The 22459-nt window shown below is 43.2% G+C and overlaps 1 protein-coding gene across 2 annotated transcripts in view; it reads right to left on the bottom strand.

Moving 5' to 3' along the window:
- Nucleotides 1–22157, bottom strand: part of PCSK5 (proprotein convertase subtilisin/kexin type 5) — a 430298-nt gene extending 408141 nt beyond the window's left edge. For both annotated transcript variants that reach the window (XM_012813041.1, XM_012813044.1), the window contains exon 1: nucleotides 21459–22157. In XM_012813041.1, the coding sequence (XP_012668495.1) occupies nucleotides 21459–21650 (192 nt within the window). In that variant the 5' untranslated portion in view covers nucleotides 21651–22157. The remainder of the gene's footprint in view (nucleotides 1–21458) is intronic.
- Nucleotides 22158–22459: the final 302 nt, after the last annotated feature.

The following is a 22459-nucleotide window of genomic DNA, read 5'->3' as shown; positions in this document are numbered from 1 at the left end:
TAACTTCCCCTAGGAAAGACTTCTCTGGTTCCAAACGACAGACTAAGATGATCAATCATTTACATTATTACTGAATAGTCATCATGATGGAACTATAAACCACTCCTTAGACCTTTTGTTGTACTAAAATCAGTAAAAAAAAAAAAAAAAAGAAAAAAAAAACCTATCATTTTTCTTATCAAGGCAATTTAATGAAAGGGGTGTAAAAGTCATATTTTCATAAAATTAGGAGGAAAATATTGCCTCCAGAATTGAGTTATTTGCTCATGTGCCACATACCAATACTTGCAAACTCCCTTGACCAATTTTCCAACACACAAATCTCTCCTAGAGAAATACAGGCCCAGATAAGCACAAATATTATTAGCAGGAATTATTAAAGAAATATATACATCCTACAGAGGATCATGATGAATAGGAAAGCTTCCCTACATTATTAATAAGGCAACTCTCAAAAGTCACTTGCATAATCAGAGCTTGAAGATGCTGGAATTCAGGTCTGCTAAATACCTGAACTCAGTTGAGGGCTCTATCCATACCTCTTTGGGGGCCTCAGTGTCTTCATTTTTATAATGAGGGGTCTAGGTGACATTGTTGTCCCAACACTTTAAAACCTAATGGGTCTAACCACCTAAGAAGCGTTTTTATTTTATGAAAGAAATATTAGGGTTCCTCCAAAGCCATGGACTGTTGAAAGTGGGATTTCTTTCAAGATAAATTACCATTTATTAAAACACACACATACATACACACACAAACACATACACTTTCTTCCCAATAGTAAGTAATAACCAATCCAATGTGGGGGCAAAAGGCAGTTCCTTAATAGAATGCTGGAACCAGCAAGATTCGAGCAATAAATTTTATGGAACTTCGTCATACTCTCACATCTCAGAGCCCTTTATGATAACACTCAAGTAAATCCATCTAGTTGAGTTAATAATTAGTTTAAATCTGTTACAAGTTAATGATGCTCAGCCAAGTCATTCCGGGTACATGATGATACAGCAAATTTGTGATCCAATTCGTAGATAATATTTTGCACCGCCTTTCATTTTTCCTGATTTCCTATTCTGATTAGAACACTAAAAGTCATTTAAAAACAAATGGAATCCTCAAATAAAACCTACATACATATAAGGCAAATTAAGGGAGAGGGGGTGGAAGGGAAGCATTCTCCTAAGGAATCACACAGGGTTTCGTAAGAACCTCTCAGAGGTCGAGATTTTGAGGTTTCTCGTGTATTGCAAAATAGAAATGCTAAAATATGTAGCTTATTTATTTAAATATTTAGGTGCAACCTTTATATAAAACTATGCTACTCTCTAGATAGTTTTGGAACGCACAATGTATAAGGTCTGACAATGAAGTTCATGAACACATCCTCAAAAAAGTGCTGCACACCTCATTGCTAAAAATCACTCTCCTCTCCTCACCTTTCATGTATTCCTCTTGGGAATCTATGCACTGATGCCAGCACTTATTCTGCCTCCCAGAGCAATTTTTGGAATTCTTTTTCTGGAATGACCATCAGAGCTATTGCAGTATTTCCCTTGAAGTTCTTAATGTCATCAAAATGTCTTTCTTCCAATATTTCCTTTATCTTTGGTTAAAGAAAAAAGTCACCACGTGCCAGGTCAGGTGAACAGGGAAGGCGTTCCAGTACAATTTTTTCCTGGCTAAAAACTCTCACGACGGTGCTGTGTAAGCTGGTGTACTGCTGCCATTCAGGAGACACATCTTTCTCATGCCAAGGTTTTGAGTTAAGATTGTCCTAACTGTTTCTGTATCGATGTTTACTTGGTCTGACATGCTTCTCACAGCCCGCAAAGACACAATTTGATGAATTCTTGCCATGTTTTTGTTAGTTCTGCTCATTACTGGCTGCGCTGACTTTTCTTCATCAGTCACATTTTTCTCTCCCCTAGGGAAAATGTTTAATCCATTTGTACATGGCCATTTTCTTCACGGCCATTGTCCCCATAAATTTGGACTAACATGTCCCTGACTGTGCGTCCAGTCTTGCAAAGTTCAACAAGAAATTTAAAATTTGTTCATTGTTCTAGTTTAAGCTCTCAACATTCTTGTGACAGCACACAACACACAAGAACAATGAACACCACCCAACAAGACACCACCATAAATCCACAGTTGTGAGATACTGATACACCAAGGTATACCTTACAGGGCTGTTTGTACAGGGCTGCCAACGTAAGTGCACAGTGGGAAGTTCATGAACTTAATTGTCACCCCTCATATGTAGTATACCAGCTCCTAGTGTCTTAGTGAGATATGGTAATGAGACATGAATTGGGAGTTCTCAAATGGACATTGTTTTACATTCCAGCCAGGACACAAAACTGTATCTGTAAGTTCAATGGACAATAACTCATAAATATGCAACTTGGAGCCAATGATCTTCCAGCCCACATTTCCAGTATTTCATCCCCTGGATCTTCTGAAGTTTACTTCAAGATTTATTAAGTGGACAAGGCCTCTCAATACCAATTACACAAAAAAGCACAAATAATCTGACACTTAACATCAACAAATACTTAGATATTCATCTCTGTAGCTATGCAAAGATCATCCTCTACCACAAATGCAAATGGACTGTAATTAGACAAAATCTGACTATCAAAGCATCAAGCGCAATAGGGTTGAAAATAAGCTAATGATTCATTAGCTTATTTGAATCATTTTCATTTGAATGACTAGGGAGAAGACAGAGACCAGAGTGGAAGAAAAGTGGATTCCTCCAGGGAAGAGAAGATCTGAGCTTTGTGGGAACAGCCAGCATCCCAGGTGTTGAGAAAGAATGAGTGCAGCAGGCACAGTCCTCAATCCCAGCTACAGATTTAAGACCCACACAAGCCCAATTAATCAGCCTCTCTGATGTCGTGTGTAAAGGTTCCCAGATGTGTGAAATGTGTAGCCAGGATTGAGAGCCACTGGAATAAAGGGAGCTGAGAATCAGAGAAAAAAAAGGTTAAGTAAGACCAACTCCAATAATCAGGCATTGGGGGACTCCAAGGATCCAGAGCTGGTTCATTACGGAATGAGAGTGGGGTGGAGAGGTGTGTAGGCCCTTTTGTTGTTTACCAGATGACTAGAAGAAAACAGCTCTCTGCAGAAGAAAGGACATTCAGATGGTTGAAGCCACAGCAAGCTGAGCTCAGGCAATGGTTTTTCTCCATGTTAGAATACAAGATGTAACCATCTCTAATATGAGTAATCCCCAACCTTTTGGCACTGGCAACTGGTTTCATGGAAGACAATTTTTCCATGGATAGAGGTGGGGATATATTAGATTCTCAAAAGGAGCATGCAACCTGTATCCCTCAGATGTACAGTTTATAGCAAGGTTCACACACTCCGGTGATAATCTAATGCCGCTGATGATGTGACAGGAAGCGGACCTCAGGGGGCGATTCAAGCCAGGTGGAGCAGCTGTAAATACAGATGGAATTCCTCTCACTCCCCCCAACCTCCCAGCTCGCCTCCAACTGCATGGCCCAGCTCCTAACAGGCTGCAGACCAACACCAGTTCATGACCTAGGGGTTGGGGCCCACAGCCTTAAACTATATGTATGGATTTAAACATTTGCAACTTACCACCATCTTACCTCCAGGCCCTGTGGCTCACACCTATAATCCCAGTACTTGGGAGGCCAAGGCAGCCCGAGCCAGAGACTCCATCTCTAAAAATAGCTGGGTGTTGTAGGAGATGCCTATTATTCCAGTTACTTAGGAAGCTGAGACAAGGGAATGGCTTAAGCACAGGAGTTTGAGGTTGCTGGGAGCTGTGACATCACAGCACTCTATCAAGGGCGACAAAGTGAGACTCCCTCTCAAGAAAAAAATAAAATAAATAAATAAAATAAACATTCTGAGCTATTACCTCCTCTTATCATGTAGCAGAAGGGGTCACACTTCTGCTCAAAGCTATCAAATGGCCTTCCTCACTCACTCAGAGAAAATCCGAAGTCCTTACCGCACATGGCCTGCAAAGCCTATACAGTCTTGCTCCTCAGAGGACTGTCCTGGGACCAGCAGCAGCGCTGGCAGTACCACAAAAGAGCTGGTAGAAATACTGAATCTCCAGCTCCACTTCAGAGCTACTAAATCAAATGTGCAGTGCCACAGATCCCCAGATGGACCACCATTGGGATCTATCCCAGGTCTCCAACCCAGACCCGGTACCTCACAGCCCATCTTCTACCAACTCTTGCTCACTCAGCATCACTGGTCTTCTTGCTGTTCTCCAACATACCATGCTCTCTCTTGCCCAGGGCCTGTGCACTAGCTATTGTCTCTACAAGAATGAGCTTCCTCCACCTATCTATAATATAAAACTCATTTTTCCCCTCACCTCCATTAGATCTTTGCTCATGCTACCTTCTCCATGAAAACTTCCTTAGCCATCTTGTTGACAACTGAAAAGAATTCCCTGCTTGCCCCCCCTTTGCTGTTCTCTATCAATAGCACTTACCACCATCTGACATATTTTTTGTTTCTAATTCATCTGAGTATTAGCAGTCTCTCTGTGGCAGACTGCAAAATACGACTACAAATTCTTTGTATTTATTTCTATCAAGAGATAAAATATACAGGGTGGATATAAAGTTTGTGTGCAATTTAAAATAGTTTAATATAGTAAATTGCATGCAAACTTTAGGTGCACCTTGCATATCTCCCCCTTTTGAAGCTGGGCTTGGTCATGTGACTTGTTTTGACCTCGGGGATATTGAGACACAAGCAGAAATTTAAAAAGCATCTGCACATGGGCGCTTCCTCTCTCTAGCTGTAGGGATACCTCCCTGTCACTAGAAGAAGAAGCCTAAGACACGTGGCAGGTGTCCCGCTGCCCCCATCACCCAAGCTAGCAGCCAGCACCAACCACCAGCTCTGTGAGTGAAGCCATCCTAGACCAGTCGAGCTCAGACGACCCATCAGTGATCTGAAGAACCTCCTAGTCAACTCATAGCCTCAGAAGTCATGATGATTTGGGTGTCACACCAGTGTTCTGGGTGATTTATTTTGAAGCAAACTGATACCTTTTTCCTATAACTATGTAAATCCCCAGAAAATAGGGATTTTGTGCACTGATGCATCTTCCAGGCTTAGTACAGTGTTCAGCATAGTGTGGGTATTCTAAAATAATTACGATATTGAAGGTCAGAAAAGGAAGTCACACATGAAAGAAATGAATAAACTCCAGAGATCGGCCACCACAGCCGAGGGACAAGAAGTGGGAGAAAGATTTTCTGGGTTCATTATAATCCTTGCCTTTTATTTTAGGTTAGACACAATAAAATTTTGACTACTTGGTAATAGAATATTTTAGCAAAAAGAAAAAAAAACCCACAAAACTACATGTTCACAGTGTATCACATTTATTCGAAATAGCTCTAGCTTCATGATGCTCCATTGCCTAATTTTGCACAACCATGTGACCTTTAGAATACTTTTTTACATTATGCAGCATTTACTCTGTTTTAAGTTGTTCTGATTTTTAACAGATCGCAAAATCGGCGAACCAAATCACTGCATGTTGCTACAATTCTGTCTTGCCAAAGAAGAAAAATCTGTTGCTTTGGATTCCTTTCAACGGTTGGATATTCAGGCCATCACATTTTAACTCTCAGATGTTCCCCACTGTGTCCACATCACATAAATCAGTGAGTGCACAGATACCCACAAGCTTGTGAAGCCAGTTCTATAATAGCTAATGCATAACATCCTTTGGAATGAAGAGGCAAATCTAAGTGGATTCTCCAGCAGTGGGTGTCATAATTCTAGAAGGACAAGGTGGCCCTCAGAGAAGGCACAAACAGGTTCCATTGCCAAGGAGAAGGGTCTCCATTTAGCAAATTTCTGAAAAACAAAATTAATATGTCCTTCTCATTAGATGGGAAAAAATGAAAGATAACCTGCAATGCACTAAGTTTCTGTCTTCCTGGAAAAAAGAAAAGAAATCCTGAATTTTCTAAAGAGGCTTACCTGTCATGAATAGGCCTATCTGAACTCATAGAATAAGTCTCATAGAAAGAACTGGCATGGCCAATACATAATGTGATGACAAAGAGGCAACTCAGAGCAATTAAGCTGTAGGATCTCCAAATTTTCTTTTAGGAACTCCAAACAACAGAATCACATACATACATTTGCAAATACCTACTATCTGGCTTCTGATTTTCTTTGGGTTTGGACACACATAATGACCAATAATCAGCAAAATGCATACTGGAGATCACTAAGGTCTTCCTATTAAATCCCAGGGTTCTTACCTAGAGTATCACAGATTCCTTTTTTTCTCCTTCCATGACATATCTTAGTCTATAGTGTGTGCAGGGCAAAGGAGAAAACTATTAAGACTGGACTTTTGCATCAGTCAGTATAGGCAAGGTTCCACTGTGGTAACAAATGAGCCCACAAATCTCAGTGACTTAGAACAACAAAGGCTTATTTCTAGCTCGTGTTATTATATCCATTGTGCAATGGCTGGGAGTGATGCTCACTGTACCCTCAAGTATCCAGACTAATGAGACACCCACCACCTGAGGCTTTGCCAATCACAGGGCACACACGGTTCACCACTAATCACTTGCTGACTATTAATGATGGGACATGTGTCACCAATAGAAGTCAGTTTGTTACACCTAACACCAGATATAGGGAAATTAAATCTTATCACACGGCCAGAAAGAGAACCAGAGATACGCAGTGGAACATACTAATGAGGGCCGCAGCCTCTATTTCCCCCCCCCCCGCTTTCTTTTCCATACAGCTGTTTATCTATTTCAGAATATGTGTCTGAGGGCATTGCAACTGCAGAGCACTCTTTTAGGTGCCATCTGGGATACAAAGATGAATCAGACAGAAATCCTATCTTTAAGAGGATGACTATGTAACAGAGGAGATAAAATACGTGACAGATGGATGGATGGATAGATAGCTATTCCATACATATAGAAATTGCATTGGAAAAGAAAATGTCAAATGCCAATAAAAGGAAGCATCTGAGGTTCAATGAATTTCAACAAAGGAATTTCCCCCTGAGGAAGTGACATCTGAGAAAGGCTGCAGAGAGCAATTAAGACGTGGACATGTGGATGGATGTCCAGGCAGCGAGAATAACCTGAATAGAGGCAGAAAAGCAGGATATGAGAGTTTAGGCACAGAGACTGGCAACTGGTTAGGCTGAATGATGTTTAGAACATTAAAGGAGGAGGAGGAAAAGAAGAAAAAGAGGAGGGAGTAAAGTCTTTCTGACCAGAGGAAAGGAAGAGACAGTGAAGACAGGGTAAGAATTGTGCAGCAATCCAGAGTGGCAAAGGCCTTAGCTATACAGTATGTCCATTATTATTGAGAGGAAGGAACAGTTCTAGTGTCAAACCATATATCCCAGGAGAAAACTCAACTTTTCCATGTCTCTCTTATCTGACCCAGAAGATATAACTCCCCTTTCCATCCATCTGTCCCGCTTGAGGCCTGGTTATTTGATGCTTGGATCTGATAAAAGTAAAAGAGGTCAAATGGGGAGACCTACCCCTATTGAGAGATTGGCTTCTGGCCATGTCACCCAACCAAGAGAACCGTTCCATCATTAAAGGGTTTGGACTCCCAATAAATATCTGTTCTGTTTGTCCTGAGTTTGTTTCCTATCTCCAAGGATGTTTCGGAAGCCACTCCTTAAGGATGGAGCTGCAGGGTTTTATTTATGACTATTTGTTCTGGAGTCTGCAATCCCTCTTGCACCGCAGATTTAACTTCAGTGTGTGGCCTTTCATAATGGCCAGTCAGGACAGGCCCTGTCATGAGCCTCTGAGCATCACAACCGTGTTCTGCTTCTTTTATACAAAGCTTTAGAACCCTTGAAGCACACCCAACCTGCTTAGATTTGCTACTCCCACTACATCTACACAGTGAAATCTGCCTATGTTCTGAAACCATTTCTTAGTCCTAACTGGGCCCTTCAAGGTGGGAGGGGTGGGGGTTTCTGGGCTGTTCTTCTTACTGCTCCAACTGACAAAACACTTCCATCAACTCCCCCCTCCCCAGGGAGATTATCATCACCAGTGGGGTCCTTGGGGTGCACTGGGATCCAGAGAGAAGAAATGCTACTCCTAGGATGACCTGAGACTTGGCTCTTAGAATAGATGTTGTCACACTGCATACTCTGACTCTCACACCAAGAATGCTTGTGGAAGTCAAATCAGAAAGAATGACCCTGCTGGGGATGCCAAGGTCTGAAACACTAAAAGATAAGGGTGAGGCTAATTTCCCAGGAAGCCTGGGCTTCAGAATCCACAGACAAATCACTCATCAACCCTGGATTACTGCTTTTGACCATACCCCTTTTAGAATATACAAGCACTGTCAGCTTTCTTTATTGACCAAGTAGAAGAATTCTTTTATAATTTTTCTCCATTCTTCAGATTTGGTTCACATGTTATGTACACAGCATGTCTGTAAAAGACCTTAGGATTCAACTGATATTTAATGATTACTTATATAGAGGAAAACATCATGCTACATGCTACAGACTAATAATTAAGTCCCCAATGGTTGAGGAGGTGGGAGGACTTAACTCTAAATTCCTTAAGAGAGTTCTGGTCAAACAACTATGGGAGTCAATGAAGTGAAACATCAGAACAATTTTACCTATGCCTACCGTGTTTCCCCGAAAATAAGACCTACCCCCCAAATAAGCACCAGTAGGATTTCTATGCATTTGTTAAATATAAGCCCCACCCCGATAATAAGCCCTAGTGATGGGCATGGCTATGCAGATATGCTACATAGCCATGCCCTGCATTTCTACTTGGAGTGGTAAGGCACGTGCAAATGGCTAGGAGAAAGGAGTTCACACATCACTAGTACCAGCCCCACCAAGAAGGTCGGCTCCCCCTGTCAGGTTTCAGAAGAAAACGACTTAACTATATTTGAATAAATGTAGATTGTTGTATTATACTTAATAAAAATAAGACATCCCCTGAAAATAAGCCCCTGTGTGTCTTCTTGAGAAAAAATAAACATAAGACAGTGTCTTATTTTCAGGGAAACATGGTATATTCTACCTATGCCCACAGGGTAGAGCTTAGAGATGACACTGAGGTATGCCTTCAAGAACAGCCAGAATTTCCAAGAGAGCAACAAGTCAGGTGTATTCCAGGTAGAAAACTGGCAGAGAAACAGCATTGAGCACATCTAGAGAACAACAGGACGGTCAGTCTGACTTTATTAAGTAAGGGATAGAGTAGGAGAGATGATGGATAAAGCACTTCAGGACGAACAGGTACAGACCTTTAAAAGCCAGAGAACGAGTCCATTTTAATGCACTGGGCAAATGGGAGCTACTGGTGGCTTTTGAACAGATAAATAACATCACCAAAATTAAGCTTTCAGTTCATTCTCTCCAACCACAACCTTGAGTGCTTCTTCCTTGTTAAGTAGCCTCCATTTATACAGGCTACTCTTCATCTGGGGCCTTTGCATTAGAGACCCCTGCATGGACCTCAGCCCATCCCAAATCACTTTGTGGTTTGGTGCCTTCTTAACATTCAGGAATCTGCACCAAGAGGCCTCCCTGATCAAATAAAGGAGTTCTCTCACTGTTGGTCAGTCTGCTAACATTGTGCTTTCCAACAACACTCATCATAATTTGAAATTATTTTATTCATTTCATTAGTGGCTTATGGCTTGTTTCTTCCCATGATGACATAAGCACCGTGTGAGCAAAGATGCATTAGCATTGCGCCTATAAGACTGGTTGACAAATAACAGCTACTCAATTCCTATTTTTAATAGCTTTATTAGGATATGATTCACACACCATACAATTACCCATTTAAAGTCCACTATTTAGGCCACATGTGGTGGCTCACGCCTCTAATCCTAGCACTTTGGGAACCCAAGGTGGGAGGATTGCTTGAGGTCAGGAGTTCATCACCAGCCTGCATAGAAGCAAGACACCCTCTCTACTAAAAATAGAAAAATTAGCCAAGCATTATGGTACACTTCTATAGTCTCAGCTACTCAGGAGGCAGGAGGTAGGAGGAATGCTTAAGCCCAGGAGTATGAGCTACGATAACACCATAGTACTCTACCCAGGGCAACAGAAGGAGACCCTGTCTCCAAAAAAAAAAAAAAAAAAAAAAAAGTCTAGGGCAGTGCCTAGGAGTAGGGCAATGGCCCCATATGCTGGAGGTGGCGGGTTCAAACCCAGCCCCACCAAAAACTGCAAAAAAAAAAAAAAAAGTCTACCATTAAATGATTTTTAGTATATTCACAGAGTTATACCAACTACCACAATTAATCTTAGAACATTTTCACCACCCCTAAAGGAAATTACACACCTATTAGCAGTTACTCCCTGTTCCCTACTCCGTCTCTATAGATTTGCCAACTCCATACAATTCATATAAACAGAAAGATATATAATGTCAAGAAGGTGCTGAGCCACCATATGTGGGCTTTTGTGACTGATTCCTTTTACTTAGCACAGTATTTTCAAGGGTCATCCATATTGTAGCATGTGCCAGAACTTCATTCATTTTTATAATGGACTAATATTCCATCAGATGGATATACAATATTTCATTTATCCATTCATCAGTTGACAGACTTTTTTTTTTTTTTCTACTTCTTGGCTATTATGAACAATGCCATCACGAACATCTGCCAACCAATTTTTGTGTAGACAAATCTTTTCATTTCTCTTGGGTATACATTCAGTTGTAAAATTGCTTGGGTCATATGGTAGCTCTACGTTTAACCTTTTGAGGAGCTGACAGACAGTTTTCCAAAGGGGACACACAAATTTACATTTGCATCAACCGTGTATGAAGGTTCCAATCAACTTCTCCACATCTTCATCAGTGTTTATAACTATCTCTCTCTCGTTTTTCATTTTTCTTAAGAGACAGAGTCTTACTCTATTACCCAGGCTGGAATACAGTCGTGCGATCATAGCTCACCGCAGGCTTGAACTCCTGGGTTCTAGCAATCCTCCTATCTCAGTCCCCTGAGTAGCTAGGACTATAGGAAAACGCCACCATGCCAGCTAAATTTAGCTAAGTTTTGTTTTTGTTTTTGTTTTTTAATTTTTGTAGAGATAGGGTCTTGCTATATTACCTAGCTGATCTTAAACTCCTGCCTCAAGCTATCCTCCTGCCTTGACCTCCCACAGTGCTGGGATAGCAGGCACGAGCCACTGCACCTGGACGATCTTTATGTGTTTTAGATATAAGCCCTCCATTAGATAGGATTTGTAAATATTTTTTCCCATTCTGTGGGTTGCCTTTTCATTTCTTGATGTTTCCTTCAATAAGTATTTTGTAAATAAATCAATGAATATGCCAAAGAAGACCTCTTAGCAGCTCATAAATACGTGATAGATTAGTGGCAAGGCAGGACCTAGAAGGGTGACTAAAGTCACCTGTTTTAAGCTTTGCATTTCTTTCACTGGCTACCAAGCCTAGTGTCTGACCAGCCCAGAAGCAAATGACATCATCCTGGAGGAGTGAAAGAATGCAGCCTTTGGTAAACAAATTCATGAGGATTAACCAAATAGAAACATACCCTAGAGTTAAAAACTATAAAGAAGAAAGGTTTTGCTGGAAGCTAGCCTGTAATAAATCCTAAGTGGCCTACAATTTAGTTTCTCTCGAGAAACTCTGAAATTGATGAATGGGGTTCCCTACACGCATACACAAACATATTAGTTAAGCACAACAAGAATAGGCACAAGATGAGTCAGCAGTATCCTTCTAAATGTATAGTTACGGGTATTTTCTTACAAAATTAAAGGCCCTGGGATTTGTCCCCTCCCTGCATGGTATTCAGACTACCCAGCTTTATTTTGGTTGAGAAACTTCCACCAGAAAAACAAGGTACAAGCCTGGGAACACTGATATGGAGAGATCTGGTATATTTTTACAGCTGTAAGAGCTTCTCAGTATAGAAAAACACCAGACCTTAAGTACTTATTACAGAAATATCAGCCCTTAAGTACTAATTTTATATACATGTGCACACACACACACACACATACAGTTTGTCATACTGGGAAAGACATCAAGGAAAGACTTGCTTTTAATAAATCTTAAACTAGGTTCAAAGCTACCAGCATTATGGTATCCAAAATGTAATTTTCCCAGGATAGAATTAACCTCTTTGATAATGTACAGAAGATTAAAATAGAAACTTAAATATTTGTTTTGTGATGCGATCCCTCAATTAACAATTACATTAACATAAAAATGCACAAAAGATGAATCTTATATGGAACAATCTAAAAACGTTATGCATTAGAAAGTGTTATCTATAGATAATTTTAAAGACTATATTTTAAAATACATCTATATTCCTATAAGGAAGTCCAGTTTGGGCTAAGCATACATAAAAGGCCTGTTTAGGACACAGCTTTGTTGTGCTACGTATGTATACAAAGGGCAGAATACTCAACCTGTGAATAAATTACAGCTGTAATTACCTATTACAATGCAAAGGTAGAAAGCAGGCGATGTGACGACCTAGCATGTCACATCCTTAAAACCATTCTTAAACATCACGTCTGGTTTTACACGCATTCTCTGTTTCCCCCATTCCCTCTGCATTCAGTGCTCAGCAAAACCTTCCGTTTTTAAATCAAATATGGGAAGGCACGTTTGGGAGTTGAAAGCAGTCACCCATATGTCTGTCTTTATCCCTTAAGTTGGTACAGGACCTGCAGTGCAAATAATGAACACGGATGTGTAAAGCAGAGATAATGCCTGCATTTATCCACGGAGAATTGAAATATGGGGTAAACTTCATGTTTATCTGCCCAGTGGATACACCAGTGCAAATGACTTGGCATCCTCCTCTCATCCACGCTGATAGCCCTCCCAACAGTCCCATTTCAGTTTCTTGACTCTTTCCAAACCACTAGCTTTCTCCCCTTCTCTATCTGGTCAACCCACCTACATCTTCACTCCTAGGACTTTAGCATCAAGCAGAACTCTAGAAGCTTACCAAAAAAGGACCCTCTGGGATGGCTCTCACTTCTACACTTCTATCACTCTTCACACTAACTACCCATTTTTATTTGAATTTAAAGCCTCTATACCAGCTATTCCTCAGTCCAACGGTCCCATTTTGGCCCCAGCACAACACTCACAGCCTGTACACTTCAACCACTTCAGAGATGGCATTCCTGTACACAAGAACTGTTTATCCTCTAGTTCCCCAGAGGCCCTCTCTTCACCCTCTCTCCTACCCAGTAAATTCTAACTCCCTGTTTTGTCCTGTTCTAAGGTCAGGTTTGTTTGTCCTGTGAGAAAAGCACAAAAGAACACCAACGGGTTCATTTTTTTCACTCATTCATTTCAACACTACTTACTACTGAGCAATGACTAAGTGTAAGCAGCAAAGAACCTCACTACTATTTGACAATTTTTTTTTATATTATTGATTGTTGATTATTATCAGCGTTTCCTAAAAATGCTCCAAAATACTGGAGCATCTGGACATCAATTTTACCCAGTTCCCCCCACCTCGCTGCAGGCGGACTTCAGCTCTTAAGTGACTAATGAGATCAAGGCCGCTCAGCTCTCCAGACAGGCTCATTTCCTTCCCTCCCCAGTGTGAACTCTCTGCCTCTCCACACATCTTTCATTCCTTTTTAGTGTCACAGGCACCAATGTTCCTCTTCCTTTCCAAACCTATTCTGTATTCCTCTCTGCCTAAGACCTTTATACCTCCTGTCTTACAAGCTCACTGTGCTTCTCCTGTGCCACGCACTCTCACGGTGCTAGGGACACAATCACAAGTGAGGCACTATCCCTGCTCTCTAGCTCACCAAGCAGGTCAGGTGTGTAATTACATACACTCTCTCTCACACACAGAGAGACTCATACAATTAGGGTGGCCTTAACATTTCTCTGTCAAATTCAGACATGTTTGAGAGTGAAAGGGGATATAAAAAATAATGAATGGGGTCAACCGATTTACTGCAAGTTTAATAACATTTTTTAAACAAGAGATAATAACTGACATTTATTATGTAGTATGTGCCAGGTAGTATTCTACCTACTTTGAACTAATCTTTACAATAATCTTATGAGAGAATTACTCTTATCATATCCCTTTCACATATGAAGAAACAGGTGCAGAGAGCTTAAAGATGCTTGCCTAGGGTTCCCCAAGTGAGAAGCAGCAGTGCTAGGATTCAAACTCTTTTAAGTCTATACCTATGATCCGAAATGGACAAGGAGTTGAAGAAAAGGAATGGAGCAGGTAGGTAGTAGAAGCAGTGCAATGAAAACCTTTGTGCTGACTTTCTCTTCTGCACCACAGCCCAACTTTCACTCCATCATTCAACCAAGCGGAGAGCACCGGAGACCTCCTTATTACCTGCTCCACACTCTACTGGATTTACATGTTGAAGAAATCAGAATTCTTTAGGTATGGAAAATACAATGGGGCACATTCTAGCTCTTCAACACAGCTTCTTATCCTACATGATGACGTCAAAAAACTCCTTAGCCTAGGTATTCAGGATGTATATCATCTGGTTTGTAGTGAGATTTTTCCTTTTCCCTTATCTTTTTCCTCTGATTCTAGTGGCAGCATCCCATTTTCCATTGGGGAACCGTCCCTCCCCAGCTGGTGGACTGCCATCAAAGGTCAACATCTCTCTTCCTTTAAGGGTGGACATGTGACCCAAATGAACCCACTGAATTACGGCTAACCCTCTAGACAAAGTGACTGGCCCAATGTGGGGATATGATCCCACTCAATGATCAGGACCAATTGGTACAAGTCAATACTGGGTATGAGGTACCAAGAATCGTATGAACTTTGCTGCTTTGTGGAAAGTGCCTGTCTGAGAATGAAGTTAATATAGGAAAATGGAGAAACAGCTGACATTAGCATTGCCTCTGGCTTTTAGCTAGACAGGCCCACACACACTTTTTTTGAAACTCTGGGGTTTGGATGTGTTTCAGAATTCAGAATTCTTCAGGTGAGGAAGTACAAGGGGGCCCACACTGAAGCTTATTATATAAGCTCTAACTGGATTAAGGACAACATCCCCATTAATCAAACTCATTAATATTTCTGCAACAAAAGAAATGAATGCCCTAATTAACGTCAGTTTTAATGGGATAGGTTTTTCCATAAAGAAAGTGCAGATCAGGGAAGGTTTGGTTACAAAAAAGGTTCAACTTATGTTTTCAGAACTGTGCACGAAGGCATCTGGATCTGTTGAAACCAACAAACGGCCTGTTTCCTTACCTGCTTGTTTGCTACTTTTATTTATTTATTTATTTATTATTTATTTATTTATTTTTTGCAGTTTGGGCCGGGGCTGGGTTTGAACCTGTCACCTCCAGCATACGGGGCTGGGGCCCTACTCCTTTGAGCCACAGGCATCACTCTTGTTACTTTTATTTAAATGGTAAGTTTTTCAACACTTGCACCTGAAAGCATTCCATCTATATTCCTCCTGAGACTATCTATGTGTCCATTTTATCTCCCACTATCCTTATATATACATGTTGATTTTTAAATAAAAAAATCTTGCAACCTCCATACTGTCTCCATCTTATAAACCAGGACTGTCTAACTACAAGATGAGGAGCATTTACTTGGTTGATTTTCTTGTCAGTTGCTTGAGCCCCAGACCTATCTCCAAGGCTCTTAGGGGAAAGGTGTAGCTATTACATCCTCTTAGGTGGGAATCAACTCCTCTCCCTTTCAGCCCCACCTATACTCCTCCCCAGGGGTAATCACAAGAATCTGGAAAATCACAAATTGCTCCACTACAGAAACACAGAAACCAACACACTAACCGGAGTATCTTTTTTTTGAGCAATCTTTTCATGTTCTTGATGTGCTTATAAAGCATGTAATGCCCCCATGCTTCCCATGCTTTGTTTTAGTTATACTACATATATGCAGACTGATTTTCATAGCAACCCTCTGAGACAGATAGAGCAGGTACTACTGTCCCTTATTTGAAAACTGAGGAACTGAGGGTCAGGGTGGTTAGTTAGAAGAGAGACCCTAGAGTTTCACTCACACCTAATTCCTAGTCATGTTTTCCTCTTGATTTCGCTTAACTCCAAAGATTTATACCAACTAAAGAGTTTATTGTCATTGATTGGTCCTCCTTGGTTACCCTTAGAGGTAGAGAGGTATAAATCTGTTGAAACTAGTGAGAACACTGCATGAGTAACTTCAGTCTAAACTGTATGTAAATTTTATTTTGATAAAAATTAACTGATTGTGTGTATTTAAATCTTCCAGCATGCAAAAATGTCTATAAGCATTTACTTTTACCAAAATCAGCTGGCTTCCTTGTCATTGAATCCAACCTGAATTCACTGAATAATAAAATCCCAAGACAGAACAATGCCCGAAGACACTTAAGCTTTGGGGAAAACCCAGACACTGCTTCACATAACTTGAACAGACAACACGAATACCCCTCCCTGCCCAGGGGATAGTTCTGGGTCAGGACTCCCTTTCTCAGCCAAAGAGTCAGACTTTGCTGAAAATTTTCCCAGCATACTACCCTGTTTCTCTGGCTGACCTTTAGGGTTAGGACCTCTGGATCTAAGCCCACGAAAAATAGTGATAAGGCAAATTCTGCTGCCTTTGGACTCACAAAAATGCAGTTTTTCATTTCACACAATCCCCCCCAAATTCCCAAATGACCACATACAAGCCACTCCTAGTCTATGAGGTTAATGCAACAGACCCACCACCATTAGGCCATGCACTCTGATTGCTTTTTCCATGAAAGGTTCCTCCACTATCCCTTTATTTACCTCATCACAAGAAATATGCATGTGAAGAGTGGCTAGCAAAGGTCAAGGTTGAGGTTCATGGGCAAGAAGAGATGCCCTATGCAAACCCAGCTACATCACACAGGGATCAACGTGGAGACTGCAGCATCAATTTACTCTTCTGTTTACAAAATACCTAAGAATTTATGAGGGGAGGGGCACGGTCCACTCCCTTACAACCTGACTAACAGTGTCCCCTATTTTCAATGCCCCCATAAGCACCCAGAACTCAGCCCCTACTGCAAATCAACATTTCAAGCACCCCCTATCACTCACAGGTCAAAATTAACCAGCAAGGTGGGATGCCTACAGGACATTTCTGAATAGGGTTTTTTCTTCTAAAACATCTCTTCCAACCTACTTGAAAAATGCTTCCTCTAACTTTACTCATACAAACTACCCTCAGAATTAGGCAAGTTATATTGTCAACTATGATTGAACATCATTCTTTAGGTATTTTTCTTCCCTTTCTTCCATCTCCTATTAGATATCCTATAATTTTTAACAGAATATAACAAGAATCAATGAGGGAAGAGCACTTGCAATGGGAAATCAGCCATAATTGTCTAGAATCCAACATAGAACTATTCTTAAACTATGTCAAATTGTCACTTGAAATGGAAAATCACTTTTCCTGTCTCCAAGCTATGATTTAGTTCTTCTAACTCAGCCATCAAACATTTATTTTCCTCATCTTCACCATTTGCATCTTCCATTTTAAAAATGTCTTCCTTTCTCCTTAGCCGAAAGTTTGGATCTCATTTATTTCAGCCTTTCTCCTCAGAGTCAGATTCAACAAACCTTTCATTGCAAGCCTATGTGCTGAGCAATGCATAGTTAACTCACTCTATTATCTAGAGATTTATCATTTTACAGATGGAGGAACAGGGACTCCATTAAGTTCAGTGACTTTCCTGCTTTCACAGCCTCCAAAAGTGGCCTCTCCAGAGTTTCCAAGTCCACATGCTATCCATGGGGGTTCCAGGTGAAATATTTCCCCGAGAATGGCTTGCATCTGGTTTTATCCTTCTGGATTTCTGTTCGAGGTAAGTTCTATAATTTGAGGACAGGGTTTTGCTACTGGTATTCTCAAGCTTGAAATCAAAGATTATAAGCAACTCACAGAAGGATAAATACAGCAATTGCACATTGCAAGCAAGCTGTTCACCAAGGGGTCTTACTCTCTGGATTCAAATAACCAGCTTTTAATTTTTCTTTGTAAATTTACTGCGAATGAAGGCCTGCAATTAGAAATATGTCAGGTTTTATTCATTAACACTATTTCAATTCTCTAACCAATAGATTGTTAGTTCAAAGGGTCAGAGCAGAGCACAGGGTTAGTGAGGGAGGAAAGGCCTTTTCTTCCATCCTGGGGCAGCACCTTCTATGCTTAGCCAGCCCAGCAGGTGCTGGTCAGAATAGGTACTAAGGGAGCTTGTAGTTAGCTGCCTGCAGGAGAAGACAGGCAGGGCCTTCTATAACTAACTCTTAACACCAAGCAAAATATCATACGTGCTGACATGACAGCTACTAACAGTGACGGTGGATAAGTATCACTTCAGAATTTCAAGGCATAACCATTCACAAAATATAAATACCTTGTGAAAATCTACCAAAACATAATGCTAGCTCTGTAACCAAAGGCAAAGAAACCCTCCTTGTGTTCCTTTCCAGAAGTCAAGCACATCCTTTTGGTTTATTTTTGCTTCCTTTTTGTGTTATTCTACATGTTCTATTTTTTTTTTATGAACTGAAGAGGCATGCCTATTATTTTCCATAAAAATCTCCAGTCCAGAAATTTTATCTCATGTGGCTTTTAAAGGCTAAGTTGTTACACAAAATATTACATTGATACTCTGAGCAAATGGTCAAAACTGTACTTTTAACAGAGGTGAGAATGCACTGCCTTCCTCACCTAGCCTATCATACCAAAAATATCAACGACACTACCAAGACAGTAAGTGACTTCAAAATAATGACAGACTTCGAGTCCAACCTGCCACACGTATGATGAGATAGACCCCTAAACCCCCAAACCCAAATGGGTAAAAAGAGGTGAACATTCCAGAGACATTTACAAATTAGTTACTGCCCTCCACTGATCCACAGCTGGTTTACTGAAGGAAAGAAAGAATAACAAAAGGATGTCTAAAGTGTTAAAAGGTCAGAGCAGTAAAGAATGAATAAGAAATACATTTGCTTTTACAGTGCAAAGATATTGCACGTGTGAACTCCATTTATTACCCCCAAAGACTTAGCAAAGGCTTAAGTGCCTTTGATCTACGGAGGAAATGCTTTACACTGTAGAATAGCTGATCTTTTTACACTGGTTCAAGGGGTCCTCTGTAACCTCTATAAGCACTAAATTTCCTCACTGGCATTGTAAAAACCACAATAAACAGTACTTGGTATTACCTGTATGTAAACTTTCTTAGTATTACTTTTTAAAATGAAAAGCTTTGAATCTTCATTAGAAGGCCCTTTGTAAAAAGTTAGGCAGAGGTTGCAGGCCACTGTCATGTTTGCTTGTTCAAAAGTGGGTTTGGTGATCATTTCTCCTCTGTCACTATGCCAGATTCTGCAATGTCTAAGTTCTATTCGGTTACTTTGGCAAGATGCAGGTGTTTCTTCCTTTGCAAGTCATGAAATTTCTTACAAATTCAGGTTTGCTTGAGCTAAGTATCTGCCAATGAAGAACAGGTATTTGCTTCCAGTCTACCATAAATCAGAATTCAGAGAAATGGATTTTACTGGCTTCCTCCTCCCCACCTCCCACAAGGGAGGGACTCCCTGAAAGGCTAGATTCGTGGGGAAGTGGAGCGAAACTAGAAAGTCCTAGGTGTGAATCATGGCCTTGCCCCACCTCAAGTGGGTGACCCTGTAGGTGTCAACTTCTCAGGAGTCTTAGTTTCCTCATCTGCTGTCTGTGAATTAATATTCACCAAACGAGGTTCATATGCCTGGCATATGGGAGACTCTCAGTGTTAGCCGAACCTGAGAAGTCAGTCAGTCTCTGGAAAGATTAATGGGACCCTCCCAGGGCCAGTTACATTCCTGGGGTGTACACATAGCACCCAACTTTAAGTTCATATAAAAAGCCATGGACTCAATGTTTTCTTCCAGGGAATAAGACCAATAGAATCCTAACAAGCCATTAGAATGGAGCTCTTCTGCCAATGATCGGCACGCGGGCAACAAAATCAGGCTGGGCTTCCCTTACTTCCTTAGAGGCAGATACAACCCGTGCCCCTTGCCCCAGTAGCAGTTCTCTGCAGGACGGGCTTGTCTGGAACATGTACTCCCTCTGGACCGGCAAAGAGCAAGACCTCGCACTCCGCTCCCCTGAACCCTCCCGTGCTCCTGAACTCTGTCTCCTCTTCCGATATCACGTTCTCTAGGCAGCCGGGGATGGGGTGGGGGAGCCCCGCGTTCCTGGGTGTGGAACTCAGTGGCCTCAGAAACCATCTGTGCGCTCTGCTCCTCCTCCAACAGCCGGCACCTTCTCTCCCTTCCTTCTGGCAGAACACACGGGGTGCATGCACCCCGAGCTGTCCCCAAGGCGCGTTTCTGGAAGGATGCCACCCATCTCCCTCACCTCCCAACCCAGCGGAGTCTCCCCTAAGCCGGGTCAGGGCTCCTCCTCAGGCCAGCCCCCAAGAAGCTTGTCGTAGGGGGGTCACTTTCTGGGACCCACTTACACAGCCCTTTCCACCCCCATTTCTCAGGGGCGTGCGGGGAACAGAACGAGGAACCCAAGACCTTGTAGCCCGGGGTACCTTCAATTCTCTTGCGCTTCCAATCATCCCCATAACATCGCTCAATTTACTGGCTTTTTCCTTCAGCACGTCAGCTCTGCCTAAAGCCGCCGACCAGAACCCCAAGAAAACCTCACGTCCCTGCTGCCCGCCCAACTCTTGCCCACTGCTCAGACTCAACCCACTCAGCGGGTTTTGGAAGTTTCCCACTTCTCATCCCTAACCCCTTCCCGGGAGCCCCCACAAGGGTCTGGCTCAAGATGAGGAAGCCGGGAGGTCTCCCCCAAATATGCTTTCACCCGGGTCCCGCCCCCCTCTTCCCTCTGGTTTTTTTCTCCTCCCCTTGAGCTCCAGACCCTGCGCCTCCAGAGTCTACAGCGCCAGCAGTCCTCTCGCCCAAGAGGAGGAAACTTCTTTCCGGGCTAAATTCAGGTCCAAGCAGAAAAGGGCTTCCTTCCCCGCGGGTACCAGGGCGCGCTCACCCCGTAACCCCCTAAAGACCTCATTTCTCCTCCTCCCCATGCCCACCCTCTGAGCCGTTTTCTCGGGTTACTAGTGCTAATTAGAATTTCCAGGTCAAAAGGTCCAGCCGTATCCGAAAGCACCACGGGGGCACTCCGGATTTTCCTGGAGACCCTACCAGTCCCGCGTGGTTTGCAAAATACAAGTAAACAAAACAAGAGCCCCGACAACTTTGGGGCGTGTGTGTATGTCTGTGTGAGAGAGCGAGCGAAAGACAGATCATCGCCCAAGAGTTAAGGCAACAGCTGCTACAGCACATCTGGAAGAGGGGGAGGGGGCCGACGCGGAGGGGATAAGAAGCCCCCAGCAGTCTCAGGGCCCGGCCCGGCCCGTTGTTCGTTACCTGTCCTATGTTGATGAATCCGTACTTGCTGGCTATGCGGTCGGCCTCCGGGAAACCGCCGGTGATTTTGACTGCCCAGTGGTTGGTGTAGACGCGCGTCCGGCACACTGGGAGCAGACAGCCCCCGAGCAGCGCCAGCACGCACAGCAGGTCCAGGCGTCCCGGGCAGCAGCAGCGGCTCCCCCAGCCCATGGTCCCGGCGCCTCGCTGCTCCCCCGCTCGCTGGCTGGCTCCGCGCACTAAGCGGCGCGCACAACTAACTTCTCTGGCCTGGGCCGCCCGGGCGCGCAGCCCCGGGCCGTCGCGGCTCGCAGCCCCGGGCGATCGTCAGGAGGCGGCGAGCCCCGGCAGGGAGCAGAGCAGCGACTCTCGCGCCGGCTCCTAGACCATTCCCGGGGCTGCGGGGACTGCTGCTCCCTGCTTCACGGCCCGCGGGGCGGTCGGCGGTGCTCCCTGGCTCGGCGCAGGAGGCGGCTGAGTGGGGCGGGCGCCCTCCGCAGTTGGGTCTGGTCCGGCTCGGCTCTCGGACTCTCCGACTAGCTCTCGCTCCTCCCGGGGCCCCAGAACGCGGCGGAGATGGCCGGCGGGGGAGGTACAGGCAACGGCCGGGCGCCCCCTCTGCTGGCCCGGACTCCAAGCGCTCGCTAGCTCCTTCCCTGCGCTCCCTCTGGCTCCGAGCAGCGCGCGGGGATTCTGAGTGGCAATGGCAGCAGCGCCTGCTCTGCATAAATGACTCCCCCCGCCCCCCTTCACACCCCTCCTTTCCCACATCCCCCTCCTCCTCTCCTCCTCCGCCCTCTCGAAAGCGGCCGCAGCCAGGCGCCAACCAGGTCCTAGCGCCCCCGGGTTCTCTCAGCTGTAACCTCCAGGGTCCCGGGCAGTAAAGGCGAATCTTTGGAAAAGGCTCAGAGCAGAGCTCCGGGATCTTGATGTTGCCTCCTTTTCTCCCCTCCCTGCTGAATGTGGATGAATTTACCACCACTTCCCAAAAGATTACAGAG

The sequence above is a fragment of the Otolemur garnettii genome, unplaced genomic scaffold (genome assembly GCF_000181295.1).
Source record: "Otolemur garnettii isolate 467f Iridium unplaced genomic scaffold, OtoGar3 scaffold00006, whole genome shotgun sequence".
NCBI lineage: Eukaryota > Metazoa > Chordata > Mammalia > Primates > Galagidae > Otolemur > Otolemur garnettii.
Note: the sequence above shows the minus strand (reverse complement) of the source record. Positions and strands in the feature narration are given on the sequence as shown.